This window comes from Diadema setosum, chromosome 2 (assembly GCF_964275005.1).
Source record: "Diadema setosum chromosome 2, eeDiaSeto1, whole genome shotgun sequence".
Classification (NCBI taxonomy): Eukaryota; Metazoa; Echinodermata; class Echinoidea; order Diadematoida; family Diadematidae; genus Diadema; species Diadema setosum.
In genome coordinates, this window is record NC_092686.1 from 44657172 (window position 1) to 44673722 (window position 16551).

General features: G+C 38.6%; 1 protein-coding gene across 1 annotated transcript; it reads right to left on the minus strand.

The window, feature by feature from the left end:
* Positions 1 to 6006: 6006 nt before the first annotated feature.
* Positions 6007 to 12393, minus strand: LOC140246026 (uncharacterized). The gene is made up of 4 exons (XM_072325474.1): positions 12202 to 12393; positions 10898 to 11008; positions 8985 to 9068; positions 6007 to 6678 (listed from the first exon to the last, which is right to left on the minus strand). The coding sequence occupies exons 1-4, from the start codon at positions 12299 to 12301 to the stop codon at positions 6242 to 6244; spliced, it is 732 nt and encodes a 243-aa protein (XP_072181575.1). The 5' UTR covers positions 12302 to 12393; the 3' UTR covers positions 6007 to 6241.
* Positions 12394 to 16551: the final 4158 nt, after the last annotated feature.

The window sequence follows — 16551 nt, forward strand, 5'->3', positions numbered from 1 at the left end:
TGTGCGTGGGTGGGTGTATGTTCTGAATAGGGGCAAGCATATTGCCACAACACATACACAGTGTCATATTGTGAAGTATGATAGCTTTTTAGGTCTACCTCGATCACCATGTTTTAGTGGAAAAGTATGTACAGAAAGCTCACAGATAAAGCTTTAGTTTTATGTTGAAATACAAAAATTCAGATAAGGCATCAAATTATTCAGGTAATCAGTAAATGGGGCAGTACACAAACACACATGCACACACAAGTCACCTCATTACACATAGCACAACGATATGTCCTGACTAAAATAAATATTTATTCCTCTGGTATAAATTCAGTTGACACCTGTCCCCTTCCCGGTGTCACATACATGTACATAAAAACATGTGTAACAATACTGCCATCACAAAATAGGCACGTACATGTAACTTGTTGAATACAAATAGCAATGAAAGAGTTAGAACAGTGGGTGTTATGAGTAAGGCTTTGGACAATTACAGATAAGCTTTGCCAATTAAATTTGTCTTCAAAACTGGTGGTAGTACAAGTGGTAGTACAGGTGGTACAGTAGTACAAATGAACACAATTATCTAAAAATACAGAGGTATGGTATTACCAGGGCTTTGTGGAAGAACAAACACTGAAGAGGATACCCTGAGTAACGAAGACCGATTAATTTTATACACTGTCTATCATAGCTTTCTGATTAGCTTATCCCAACTTCATAGCACTGTGGGCAAAGTATGACACAAACATGCTTTCAGCCCTGAATAAATGAAAGGGGGAAAAAGAAGAAGTATGGAATGCTTTGCATGGTTTGAATATCATCTCAAATACTCTGTACATATAAAGTGTAGTTGTATGGTAAGATATTGTCGTGCAAACAAACCAAATTCCTCTTTTGTTACTTATCATCATTTTTTTTTTTTTTTTTACGAGAGAGTCATACACAGTGATGACTACCACATCAAATAATGCCTCTCACACCATGTGAGGGCCACTGAGAGAAAGTGAGAGAGATAAAAAGAAAAGCACATTACCATACCTCACACGTGAGAATGACTAATATACGGTACATGCTCTGGCAGTTTTCATAATATACAGCTACCAACAGCAGATCATCAGATTGGCTTGGGAATACTAATATTCAGGAGTTCAAGCATTTCCTGAATGCTTTGATATCTAAGCAATCATATGTGGAAATGGAAATGCGTATTTGTAAATTTGTGAATCAAAAAAGAGCTACCAATATGTTTTATTGGTACATTGTATGCCAAAATAACTCGGGGGGGGGGGGGGGGGAGGACATGCCTGTCCAACATTCTCTCCAATAAGACAATCTGACTTTAGTTTGCCTGACTAGAAAGACAGACATTCCCTACTTGGCTACATAACTGTGGCTAGAGATTGGCTTCAATCTTTTTGTAGCCATGTACAATGCTGGTACTGATGACTGCTGCTGGTTGCATGCTGTGCTGGTCGCAAACATTATCATCAGCTTTTGCAGCTTTTTCCCATTCCTTTTCCACAGCTCCAGTATAACTTCTGAACTCCCAAGAAGTATTTGAATAGATTTCACTCATTAAAGATAAGAAAGTTACAAATTATTTTTCATCATCTTTACACATGCTCTTTACACCAGTAGAGCAGACAAGATATTCAAACTTTGCCAAGTTGATGGATCATATACCCAGAATTAGATCATGACATAATATTCCACTTACAAAGAATTGTTTGCCCTTTTTTTCTAACAAAGTGGTTGAAAGCTAGTTTTTACAGTTTTGTTTGCACATGATGGGTTCATTGAATCTCCCAAATAAAAGAGGATTTTAATTATGAAGTTGCTCAACCAACATAAATAACCATTTTGTTCAATTTTTCATGACAAAATATTGATGTTTTCTCACCAAAAACTTGAAAGTGACACCAAAGACACAATCACCATCAAATGAGACATTAGCATGTACCAGATACTTGGAATACATGCCCCACTGAGGTTTTCTTAGGCACTGTTTACAATTTGCTACACATTTGATGCTTCAGTAATTTCAGAAAAGTCAGGATTACAAATCACAAGTATACAAGAATACTTTGGTATGAATAAATCTTGCATGGTTAAGGCCTCGGTCACAACCTGCCGTACATGTACTTGCAAGTGCGTGCTGTCTACTTGCAAAAACGTGGGCAAAATCTGGGGATCCGTATGTAGTAAGTACTGCCTCAGTACGGATTTTGGAGCATGCAGACACATCGTAGCACTTTTAGGACATGAAGAACTTTTTCTGATTTTGGGCCCTACGGATTCATACTAAGTACGGGTTGATGTACATTTTTTGTACTTCCTGCTCTTGTCACTCTCTCTCCACATTTTCAGAAAAATGTGAATGTCGTGGTCTCCGCCAAAAACGTATGGACTATAAACATGCACAGTGGGTTGTGACCGAGGCTTAAAACTTACCTTCAGAATAAAAATATTCTGGATATGCAGAGTGTAAATAACAACACATTGAAAGCACCACTACTATTGTAGCATGGATATGCTATAGCTCTCTCTTTTTTCTCTAGTTTATGAACCCCACGGTACTGGCAGTTCCAAGCCAAAAAAGAACTAACATGATGCTTTCAAATTCCATAAGTTCAGCAGCATTCCCATTTTTCAAGCCTCTTGGATAGTTCTTTCTGTACAATGAATAAATGCTTTTAAATATTTCATAAACCTGAAAGCACCGAATACAAGATAACAACAAACCCTGTATACTAGAATAAAAGTATATCAGCAATGAAGCACCAGATCAAATGGCAGGCAGGTATGCAGAGGAGGAAAGCTACACGCATGGCTTGGCCTGCATTACCAGTATCTTCTGGTACACTGTATTAAAGTACAATGGGCTTGATGGCTTAGGCCTTTTTCCTTTCAAGATTCTGATACTTATCCAAAGAGTTGCATACACGTAGGACCGGCCAGGTACAGGTGTATGTGTAGATAAGTGGTGAACTCCTAAGAATCGCATTGCACTTGTAACCACTATGCGCAGGGGTGTAGAGAAAAAAACAAAACAACATAACATGCAAGGAACACAATCTTGACTGGGCTTGCATGTACACTCTCCAGCAACGCTTTAAATGCATATACAGTATGACACAAAGTAACATGTGAAGAATATGCACTTGCTCTTTGTAATGCTCAAGTTGATACACTAACATCTTATACTTTATGGGTTTATCTCCTCAATGTTTCTTTGCCTTTCTTTCTGTTCAGTTCAAATCAACCAAAATGCAATATGAACAGCTGGAGAAACCATTAACTTCAGTACATTACAAGTGCTAATATGTAATACCACAAAAAGAAAAAAAAAAGAAAAGAAAAGAAAAGGTGCATATTATCTAGAAAAATGGACACTGTGCCTTTCACTACAAATTTAAAAGATCCATGTTTTTATTTACTGATGAATCTTTCTTCATTTCTATTTTGATTTTTTTTTTCTGACCAAGCAATATACACTACAATTGTACACTACACTTCCCCCTATGTGAAGGAAAGGTGGGATGTTTCATGAAACTCACATAGAAATTGCTTCTTGTCTTTCTTACTGACAAAATGGTCACTGGTTGTACTACACTGTACACTGTAGTATCTTTTCACTCGACAGTCTCTGCGAGAATAATGACGAATTGTTAGATCATAACCATTTTTTCCTTGGCTGCCACATCGGACACTTAGAGCACATTTTATCTATACAAATGTCAACACCAATATCAAGATACTTGACATCTTACAAATCTCAATCAATTCAACAGAAATATGCCTGAATTGCTTGCTTTGTCATCTTGACGGTGCATATTGCTCGACATAAATTGTAGATACAAATGCAGTACAAAATGATAAATATGAAAGACCATCGGACATTACACATTCAGATAAATGTATGCGTAGCATGGAATTCTGGATGATGAATACACAGCAGACTTTTGAATAATTTAGAATGGATAAAGAACTGAATGAGAGTATTTACATACAAGTGTAATGGCACAGTGTGCAGAAAGTGCTATTAAATGGTTGCATAATACAATGAATTAACACACATTAGTAAAGAAGAAAGCACATAAGCTGATTACATGTACATGGTACGAGATGGCCACTTTTTTTTTTGTCCTGTTTCAGCAGGGCTCCCGCTTCAGCAGTGGCTGGTTTTGACCCATGTAAACCAACAGACATGAAACCCAGTATGTGGGCATTACACTAAACCACGCACAGTATTAAACCATAATCAATGAAAAAAGTAGACATGTGCTATGACAAGCAGAAATAAAATGAAAATAAAAAAGGACACAGAAGTTTTATAGTTCGGGCATATACATCACTGGAACAAACCTTCTTTCATTTGATCCATAAAAACAACTCTTTTCATCTTGAGAGTTCACAGTACATAATATCTAGTCATGATGCCTATGACCCTGCCTATGCAAAGGAGGAGGCAGTGCTGTTAGGTTACATTGTAAGAATATGCTTCCATTATATCACTTGAATGAACAACAAGCACATACGACAGCTTATTAGTGATGAACACCTTACTCTCATTATTTGTCCCTCTTTCCTTCACTGTCTGTCACACACACACACCTGTCCACAAAAACAATTGTGCAAAGAGGGAGAATTCGGGCAGCACATAGGGAAGGTGAATTTCAACACTCGCACTAAAGGGGTGGTTAGTGTACAGGTATTGTCGAAGCCGAGGACACTAAATATGACCGCCTGCACTACATCCTATACTGCCTAACAGCAATGATGTTTGGACTGTGCAATTGGCAGAGTCTACTAGTATCTGAAAATGGTTAAAAAATAACCCTTCTAGGAAGGAAATAAAAACAATGTGATTATTTCCAAGGATTTACTTATCCTTTTTAGACAATAGTGATAGTCAACAGAAGCGTTTCAGCCTAAATATGCCTCGAAAAAGTGAATAGTTCTGATGAAGCAGTGAAAAAAAACACATAAAAGGTTTGTTCCATCGAGGGGATTTGCACAATAGCACAAAAAGAGTTAAGAAGCTAATTAAATTACAACAAAATGCAGAGCATTTGTCTTGAGGCACCTTGATCCTATCAAGCACAGTGCAAACAGTCAGTTTACGATGACTTTGAAACAACCATTTTGTGTAGGTATACAACTTGCTGGGTTTAGATTTCTTCACATTTGGTAAGACATTGATTTATAGGCATCTCCTCAATGCTCTGTACGACAACATACTAAAATTACTTCATGTGCAATACAGCACATTTGAATGATTGGCTTGAACATATTTCACATGATTAAAATATGATACCTCAGATACTCTTTAGGGAGGCACATAATGACATATGACAAATTGCCATTTACAGTTTTCAAGCTCCTTCATCCTTCTTGAATTTGCCACCAACAATATAAGATCATCTCAGCTTGTTGGTCTCCATTCTATCTTCAAAATGTTGCACATAAATTATGCAGCTCTTGAAAAGTACAAGCAAATTCATTTTTGTAACTATTGTGCCAAGATTTAGTTATTTGCAGTCACGCAATCCCATACCTTGGTGCTACATACACTCATTATGGATGGTTGCACCACAACAGAAATCAAGAGCAGGCTGCCCCTGGCATCATCCACTATGACAAATCTGACCAAAATATATAGAAACAAGAACATCACTTTCCCAACCGAGCTGAAGCTCTACAGATCACTGGCTGCAGGGTCCATCCTGCTGTATAGCTGCGAAGGCTGGACCTGGACAGCTGAGATTACCATGAGGATCCAGTCATTTGGAACCATGAGATTCAGCCATCTCCTAGGCATCTCTTGGGCAGAAAGGAAAACAAGTTAGTTTGTCTGTGATCAAACTACTCTCTTGTTGGGTCCTCAGGAACCCCTCTTTGGAATTGTAAAGAGGAGGAAACTATCTTGGTTTGGACCCTATAATCCTGTCACAACACTATCCAAGACAATCATGCAAGGAACATTGGAAGGTGGCAGAAGCAGAGGTAGACAGGCCAAGTGCTTGATGGACAACATTAACGAATGGACACAACTTGAGAGCAGCCTTGGTTACACTGTTGTGCAGCACAGAGGACAGACAGTTGGCGACACCCGATCTCCTCAGTTTTTTACATAATACTCCTCTACCTTGGACTTATTGGGTCATGAGATGAATGAATGAATCCCAAACTGTAGCCAAAGCCAGAATCATGACTGGTACATTTGATGCACAGGATTTCCGGAGTATCTTCAGCACTGCTCTTCATCGCTTATACAGCATGCTAAGTTGTCGACACCATCAGATACTAGTACATGCTGTGCTGCCATTGTTGTGGTTCCACTCGCATGGGATCCAGCGCTACCACTAATAGTGCGGATGCTCTCCATTCCATCCCCTCTTGGCTGGATACCCTGTGCTTCCTGCTCAGCCAGACATGCCGCATTCTTCATCCAATCCTCATACGACGGCGGGGCATCCAACTCCAAGCTCACGCTAACGCTACCACCCGGGCCTGGGACGTCCAGCTCGATGCACTCGTAGCTACCGGTGGAATCAAAGTGTAGGACTGCTGCATACGAGGGTGGGCCTTCATCGTGAATGATTTCCTCTCGCACAACCTCCCGTGGTTCGTCACCACTGCTGTTGTCTGCACTGTTGGCATGCTGTGCTCTCTTTGAGGCTTGCTCTGTTGTCAAACACAAAGAAACAAGGGTCTCTTTCACAATCATGAGCAAGTGATTACACATAAGCTACAAATGCATAGGGGCAATTCCGCGGTTAGTAACGTTACATTTGAACACATTTTGATATTTATTTTTACTACTAAATCACCATTTATTCATTTCAAGTCAAAATCATGATAAAAACATGTTCATCCTTCCCAGGTTTATGATATAGAAAAGAATGAATACAATCCAATAAATATTAGAATTGCCATGGCAACTAAAAGGGCTGGTTAGTAACGTTACGAAAAAAGGACATGGCAAAAAAATCAATGTCTTGTAACAAAAAGTGTGCAAAAATTCAAGTTACTTCTACGTATTGCAGTAATCTCAACTCTTGCATCATGACAAATGTTCACGCAAATATTTTTAGCAGTTCGACCGATAATTTATTAGCTAGACCCCCAAAAGCATGGTCAGTAACGTTACGGTTAGTAACGTTACATTTGTCCGGAGTAATTCTGCAGGTCATTTCACCCTTTTGTACATGCAATTGACAAAATGTCACAAGACTTCTGGAGTATTCAAATGTATTCATCTTTTACCCTTTAGCAAAATTTTGAGAAAAAATTTTCAAAGGAACCCACTGTAATTTGCATTTAAGTGAATTTCAGCGTCCCCAGTCCCACGTGTACATTTTAAATGATGGTTTTAGATCTCGCAAAACCAATAAATACGAAAAATAAAATCTACTGAATTTGAGAGACCTTAATGATTGGTGGCAACATCCATGGTATTGGTTGATACCTAAATTAAAGGTAGGGAATCCCATTTGCATGCCTTAAATGAAGAGTTGTATAAATACAGTGGTATGTTGAAGAGAGTATCATTTTAGAAACTCCCATAAAGTATTGAAAGTGGAAGGTAACATTTAGTACATTTTTATTGACCGTTAGATTTTGAACTGAATTTTTTTCGGGGCTCACCGTAAATTCCAGTACATTACTAGGCTACCTTTGCAGACCCATGCACTGCACGTGTGTCCAACATGTATATTTTGTGAAGAAAGTTCATCAAAACTTACAAACATTTCTTTATACATTCTTGCCACACACTCTATATGTTATTACATCAGCTCTTATACTTTTAGATTTGTGTTTATAGATAAAAAAATACAGAAGACTGCAACAAAAAGGCTTAAGTGTGGCTGACACACAGAACTACTGAGTAGTTGAGTTTTGTGCATTATTCAAATTGTAGATAACTGTTGACTTCCAAATTTCTCAGCAGTGGCCTAAACAAGTCCCCTGAGGTTCATATTCAATGTTTTGCTGCATTTTGGGAGGTCTGTAAAAGGTATCCCCTACCTTTAAAGAGTAAGATAAAGAGACACATTTCCTATATCCATGTCATGTCCCCCTACACACTGACTGTGGAATTGCCCATAGATGTATTGCGGCATACAGCAAAGCACTGCATGCGTTGTGTCAAATCTATTGGTTGGAAATGCCATCTATGCAGGACAAACGTGAGAATTGATAAACTCAATACAAATACACTCACAGCTTGGTAATCAATGGACCTGGAAATGATTTACTAAGCATCCTCTTAAACACATAACTATTATGAAAGTTAATTTCACAACACAAACATCCAGTAGAACAAAAAATGTAAATAACCCATAAGAAATAAATGGTAAATACACTTTCCTGTCTTTTCCACAATGCATCGCAGAGGAAAGATTTTTGTCCATTTAGATGTATGCCAATTATATGTATACTTTTTACAGTAAATATCAAAAAGCCAGTTCGGGGTTCCACGTTGAGCATGAGCAGAAAAAGGTCATCAGTACCGGCAGAGCATGTTGGTTTTTTATTCATTGAGATCAGCATCTGTGATGTAATGATTATTCAAGTGATCATTACGAGTGGTGCTTGCCAGCACATCCACCTGACAGCAAAAGCGGTATTTGACAATATCAACAGAAAAAAATTGTTAATACATTCAATGCAAAATAATGAAATGGATGCTTTCCAAAGTGCTAATTCATGGATCATTCTGGTCACCTGGTCTACGCAAGTTCATTCTTTGTTTGAACATGACTGATGAATTCCATAAATTGTTACGTTGGGTAAGCTGAAATACCTTCTCTCGCTTGAAAACTCGTGGAGTGCCTAATCAACTGAGAAAGATTTTAGAAGAAAGGTCATTTGTACCGATGTGCCCATGAGCTAACCCCGAACTGGCTTATAAGGAGAAAAAGGGGGGGGGGGGGGGGGAGGATTTGAAAAGAAAACCGTATGATGAGGAGTTTGCGAAAGATACTCACTGGAATGTACTCCGTAGCAACACACTATCAACCATGACGCTGGTGGCAATATACAGATCAGGACTATGACCAAGGCATTGACAACTGCAGATAAAAATGAGATTAAAAACAAACAAACAAACAAAAATTCACCAAGTTCATCATGAAAGAAAGCACTGCTTAACAGTAATCAGGACAAGATTGCTACTGCCAAGAGGTGCAATGTCACGCTCAAGGAAATAATTTGACAACATATAACTGGTTATAAAAGAATGTACATTGATCATAATGTCTGTCAACACATCACAAGAAAATGTAACCACAGAAGAAGTTTTTGGTTGCACAAATGTAGCGACATATCCACAACAGGCAAGTATAGCTTGAGTAAACTTGATACATTTGGAAAGGAATCATCATTTTGAACTAAGTAAGCCCTCAAATACAGCACTCAACAAGCATATGCAAAAAAGTAATAAAATTAGCAAATAGCTGAACTTATGTTGTTTGCATATTTCTTCACAGTAGTTTCAGCATAAGATATAAACGTAAAGCATCCCACAACAAAAAGTTCCGTCTTGCCAGTACTTTCTAAGTAAATATCACGGACATTGTCATTTCCCATACAAGTCACAGAATGTTGGTTCCTTTATGATATTTCAAGGATAATAATTACTTCCTTCTTCCTGAACAAGTGAAGTTTACTACATGTAGTCAGTGACATTAAATACATTTGGAAATCCCAGTTGTCATGCAAGACACTCACATGATGTGTATATTCCAATGTAAGCATTTGTGTATCACAGTGTGTAAACATACATTGTATATGTTTGATTACATTTTCAGGAGTAATGATGTATCTCTTGCTCTTTCTCAAAGTCCCTTACCTCTCATGTAATCATTTGAACTACATATGACATCTCAAATTCAGCATGCAAGCAATATTAATACTGTTTATCACATCACCTCACAGCTAGCAAATAATATCATACAATCAACCTTGCCTAAGTCGAATCCCCAGAGAGACTTGGAGAAAATTTGACCTATAAATGTACAAGGGATCAAAATCAAATGAACATACAAATGTAGAGAGAAGAGGACTTGAAAAGGCCTTCAACTTACAATGACTGCAGGTGATTATTCGCTTACACTGTATGTGAGGTCGACCTTAGAAAGGTTGACTGCACAACTTTGGAGGTGTTGTGACCAATTCATTCTGTCTCCAAAACACCAGTTTTGCATGTGAGAGACCAGAGGTATCACTACAATGACTGGCCAGTGGCATCAGAGAAAAATAGTCAGAGTCAAAATGTCTAGTCTAGTAAGTCTTTTTTTATTTACACTGAATGCCATGTAACAGTGCACCTACATAAAGCAATAACTAAAAATCTTTTTGCATGAAATCTATTAATTGCAAAGAATGCAATGATCAAAATCTTTTAATCACTACTGTTCATGAGAGGCAAGGTACAAAATCAAATCAATTCATCTGGACTTACTGTTTTAATTCCGAGAAAAGTTTCACATTTGATCCTGGATGCTTCATCAGACCATCTGATTATGACGAGCTGCTGGAGCATCCAGGATTGGATGTGGAACTATTCTCACAGCTGAATTGATGTAATTTTGTAATCATCTTTATTGAATATCACTTGGATGAATCAGAACTTATCCCATTGATAAACTGTTTACGATCCCCAAAGTTCACTACTCTCCATACATAACACACCCTAAGGTACGTAGTTAGATGTTACATGTTTGACATTGTCGGGGGGGGGGGGGGGGGGGGGAATCATGCGCACACATGTCCTGTACATGTGCAAGAGTGACGAGACAACTATATTTAATTTCCTGCTACAATGTACTTCATGCACTGCTGCTCTAAGTTTTGTCATCATTTTGCTTCCTGAAACCCACACAACAATTGAATGACTTACCTGAGAATTCACAATTTGCTCCATAGTAGCTTGAGGAACAAACACACGTCTGGTTTTGACACACCTGGTGGTTGACACAGGTTATGTTCATGCCACAAATGTTGGGTTCCCCTGCAGATAGACCAAAATTTCACCAAAACATTGTCAGTACAGCGGGTACATTTTGTACCTTAAAAACCTTCAAATGCACTTCCTCCCTTTTCTAAAATTTCCTCTCTTATTTCTTCTTTAACTGAACTACATTGTATGTTGCAGGCAAATGCAAACAGCACAGAATATTTTATTGAGCACAGAGGTTGGGCAAACAACAAAGGACTGCTAGAATTCAATAACTATGTCAATAGGTTGCATACCACCAGGGAAGAATATTGCCTACAGCTAAATAAATATCAAACAAAACTGATTTTTGTTCACATGAATGTGGAATATTCATTATGAAAACATGGCGCCTCAGTGCTTCCAGTACTTCCTGCGATGGCTGTAATGCATCATGTACAATGTACATTGTACAAACGAACAATTCTGAACTTGTGCTATAAGAGACTTTATTTATTAATTTATTTTTTTTTTTTATTAATTTTTTTTTAATTAATTTTTTTTTTTTTTTTGGGGGGGGGGGGGGAGGGTGGAGGGTCAATCCATTGTTGTTTTCTGTTGTTGTCCGACAAGTAAGAGTGTATTCAGGGATGCCAAGCTTGTAAACAGCATTGCAATATTTTACGGCTTAAAATTCATGTTAGTGGTGGGGAAACAGCAGTACCTTCCATAAAACCAACAATACTTCTGCCCCCCCCCCAAAAAAAAAACAAACAAACAAACAAACAAACAAACAAACAAAAAAACCACCACCCAAAACAACATTTCAGCAACAGCACAAAAAAAAAAAAAAAATTGTACTGCCGAAAAAGGAACAGTTGACATTTCTGCAAACTGTATCCATATCACTGATGTTGCACATCCTTGCATGCATGGGCAAAATATTGCCATTACACTGAATAATGTTAGAAGGGGAAATGAATCACGAAAAGCATGATTCACAAAAAGCAAAGTAGCTTCCATCAACTTTTGGCTTCCTAAATGGCAGTAGGGTTTATTTACATCTATATGAAAATACATCATATCAATCTGAAGAGCACATTATTTGAGAAATAAAAAAAAAGAAGAAATAGATAATACAAACTTAATGTGTTTTTTTTTTCTCACAATAACATGTACATTGAAATAACATTTGGTAATTTAGAAAATTCGAGCGTGATGCTCATGAGTCCAAAGGAAGTGACGTTCAAGACTACTTTGGGTCTTACCATCTGTTGAAGTAGTCATTGGAATAGCAAGTGAAAGCAGAAACACTGCCATGAACACATGAAATGTCGCATCCATTCTCAAGTTTCTTCCCGATGGCATGCCCGGTTGCAGAACTGTGATTTGATGATGCCTCAGCAAGAAAGAAGCAAGCAGTCACGATTATCTGGGGTCCAGCACGTAAACATCTGCACTTGGACTGAAAGTGTCTCCTCGTCTGGAGAGGGGTTTCTGTTGGATAAATGGTGACGTCAGCAAATTGGTATTACAAATTGTAGATGTCGTCACAAGATTAGTGCATAACATATGTACATGTTTGCATTGGACTAATACATGGTTTCCTCCCACATTTTCCTAAATTACATGTAGGTGATGTTTGCACTTGCTAAAAATATTTACTTCATGTACAAATGCACTTAGCTTCTGACGGTGCTACTGTGTGATGTACAACTCTAGTCGCCACATTGAATAGCTACAAATGTGCTGTAGCCACTGGGCAAGCTGCATTGTTTGCCTGTCTCTATGTTTTTGGGAGGGATTCTTGTGATGAATCTCCTACACTCTTACAGTGTACAACTGGGATCCAAATCATGAATGCGGTATGCAAATTACAAGCAACAAGGCTGAACTAGTGAGTGTTTGGCATTGCGTGTTGAGGCCATTAATTGCTGTTGGTGTTTGCGTGTTGAAGCAACAGTTTTAATTGCTGCCAGAGTTAGTGTGTAAAAGCCACAGTTTTAATTACTGTGGGTGCTTGCGTGTTGAAGCCACAGTTTTAATTGCTGCTGATGTTTGCGTGTTGAAACCATAGTTTTAATTGCTGCTGATGTTTGCGTGTTGAAGCCACAGTTTTAATTGCTGCTGATGTTTGCGTGTTGAAACCACAGTTTTAATTGCTGCCGGTGTTTGCGTGTTGAAGCCACAATTTTCAAGGACAAGTTCACCTTCATAGACATACTGGATAGAGTGAATGCAGCAATCTCAGTAGCACACATCAGTGAGAGTTTTAGGAAAATCAGAAAATCTGTTCAAAAATTACATGTATGAACCTTTGAAGTTTTGCTCAGTCAATGCTGGATGAGAAGACTAAGATTGTAATGTCACATGTGAAGAACGATAATATACCGGTACAGAAAATATAAAGAAAATTCAACATATTTTCACATTTATTGCATAATAAAAGAAGACTCGACTTGCCTCTTTCAGAAGGCAGGGGGAATAGCAATACCCTTAAAATAACACACTGTACATCAGTAACACATCGAGGAAATGTCCTCTTTTTCAAAAAAAAAAAAAATATATATATATATTTTTTAATTCTCTATCGTTCTACGCATGTTACATCATGCACTGTACTGTACATGTAAATGTAGTCATCTTCTCACCAGCAGTGACTGCTCTGTACAATATAATGCACTTTAAAATTTCATATCTTTTGAATGGAATGTCCGATCTTCCTCCGATTTCACTGATTGTAAGTACTAAAATTGCTGAATTCACTCAATCCACAGTACATTTGTATACATATGTAGAAGGTGAACTTGTCCATTAATTGCAGCTGGTGTTGGCATGTTGAAGCCAGTAAGTTTAAATTGCCTGCCAGGACCCCAGGAAGTCATTAACTTTTTCTGTCACACTTGACTTTTGTCATCAATATTCAGATAACAGGATTTTACTCCAAGGCAGAGGCTTTGTACACAGTAACACATACTGGTCCCCATGAAAGACCAGCACCACTGTAATCAGATGCACCTGATAATTATGAATACGGGTTATCTAGTGGTCCCTTGTCTTTTCTCTTTGACTAACAATATGACATGTTTAGTTTGATACATATGATTGATGTGAACACATCTTTGCAATTCACTAGATGTTTTGTGCTTTATCAATGGATACTAGACAGTTGGTTAAAATGATCAGCTTGCACCAGACCACAATAAAAAAAAATATAAAAAAATGTCCCAAACAATTTCTTTAGTTGCCGAGACTTCTGCATGCACGATTAAGAGTAAACAATCTCACCCCATGAAGTGAATCTGTGGGTTATTCCGCCAAAGTGAAATTAAATCAAGGTGAAAGTGAGGAATACTTTCAAAGATATGTTACTGGTACTCAAAAAGCGGCTGATGGGTAGTAGGTCCAACCATACTATATGACACAAGACAAAAAGGCAACCATGTCATGATCACACCTACATGTAACTGCGACCAGCCCGAACGCAAAGCATTTAATACAGTACATATCTGTGAACAAGGAGCATCCGTGGGTTACTGTAGCTCACACCTTATTTTCATACAGCAGATTACGTAGCAGTGATACTGAGAGGTCTCGTACTGGACATCCAGTAGTACGTAACTACACAGCCATGTCACTGTACACCAGTGTCACAACAGGCACGACATCAGCTGGGGGGCGTTTCATCAACGAGTTCGTCGGAGGTTTTCACCGACGAATTTGCTATCAGCCAATCAGACGCAATGATTTACACTGACAACTGTTAAAAGCTAATGAAATCCTTGGTCTGATTGGCTGATAGCAAATTTGTCGGTGAAATCTCCGACAAACTTGTTGATGAAACGCCCCCCAACTGGCCAGGCTAAGTACTACTGTAGTACTGTGTAGGCCTACACTTACACAAATCGGCAATACAGAATTGAAACTAACTGCCACAGTCCGAACGCGAAGCACTCCGACAGTACAACTGTGTACAACAGAGCACCCCGTGCGCTACGTTGAAACTTTGCTTTGATTGGTCTGTATCTTGTTGTCGGGGATAGAACCGCGGAGACTGCATCTGGCTTCACAGAATCCCCTTGGTTGGAGGAGAGCCGTATTAAGTCAAAATAACAAGAACTCCTTGATAGGATAGATAAGGAAGACAGATTTTTCTTTCTAGCAGGATTCAATAGGCCACCTTAGTATAACCCAGTAGTGTGTAACTGTTTGTTTAAAGTGATGTTGCATCAATATGACTTTTTATGAGTGTGGAAAACAGTAGACGCTATCTCGTTTGATCTACAGTTTAGGCCTAGGCCTACTGTTAGTGTTAGTGTTACATATACTCTGTAGCTTTCTTTCCCCTTTTTTTTTAGCATTTGGTGCACTGTGTCGTCTTTCCACCACCCTGTTTTTTCAAGCTAGTAGATCTACAGTAGTACTAGAATACCTATCATCATTCTATACACACCAGTGAGGCGGGTCGTCTCATCTCCGGACAGACAGATTTTTCTAACAGTAACAGACACGTTTATAGATCTACTAGACCTCTACCTCATGACCTAACGTTAGTCTTGGTTGAAACAGGCCAACACATAACACTCTTAACAGAAGACATGTTCTTTTTCAAGTAACTACACACAGCCAAGCCGCTAGCTGTAAATTTATGAATAGCTTGGCATGGCGTCTGGTCAGGCTATTTTTTAAAGTAAATTTATAGGGCCTAGACATAGCAGTCTTGAAACCTCTACTAACTTTCTAGAACACTACTAGGTCTTAATTATTTTAATTCAGATAACCTTGGTCTACATTGACAGTCATTGTACGTAGAATTCTAGTTGTACACACAGGTATCATATTGTCCAATTGGAGCTTGGAGACTAAAAACCCAGTCAATGGAAGACTCTAACAGTTAGACCTAGACATTTTCTGTAACACGTTGGTTACTAATTACTGTTATGTTAGCTTGTGATTGATACCCATCTGCCACTATTAAATTTTGATTTTTCTGTAAAAACAAACAAACAAACAAACAAACAAACAACAACAACAAAAACAAGATAAATTTACAGAATTTGACAGCCATGTCATCAACCATACCTTTTCGACAAGGCAACGTTAGTATGATGAGAGCTCAAGAGTCAAATTCCCTGTTCGTTCAAGTGTGTCAGCACGGTCAACGATAATGCAGCTTCTAAATTTACTTCTGGAACTGGCGATCCGGGCGTGGATGGGGCCGGTACCGGTAACAGGAAACGGTACTCCGGGAGATCACCACCAGCTCAGGCAGGCGAACAGCCCGAACGCTTCCGGGCCCACTAACTGTGTACAAATAGCGCTCCGGGCTTTGCAGGCAGGTTAGCTCTCGAACAGTCGAAGGACTCAAGGAGGGTTACAGAAGATTATGTAAAGTGTAAATTAATGACATTGCGTCACCTAAAGACTAATGTAGGATTACATGCGATGTGTATGTGCGATCTTGGAACGTCCTATCGCACCTTATATCAATGGAGGTACTCAACATTAGTCTCTGTTTACCGCGACTCACAGCACAACAACTTCGCTGCTGTATTTCGAATCATAGCCATTCGAAGCACACACGCACGTTACGTAGGTATGTGTGAGACGACGCGACG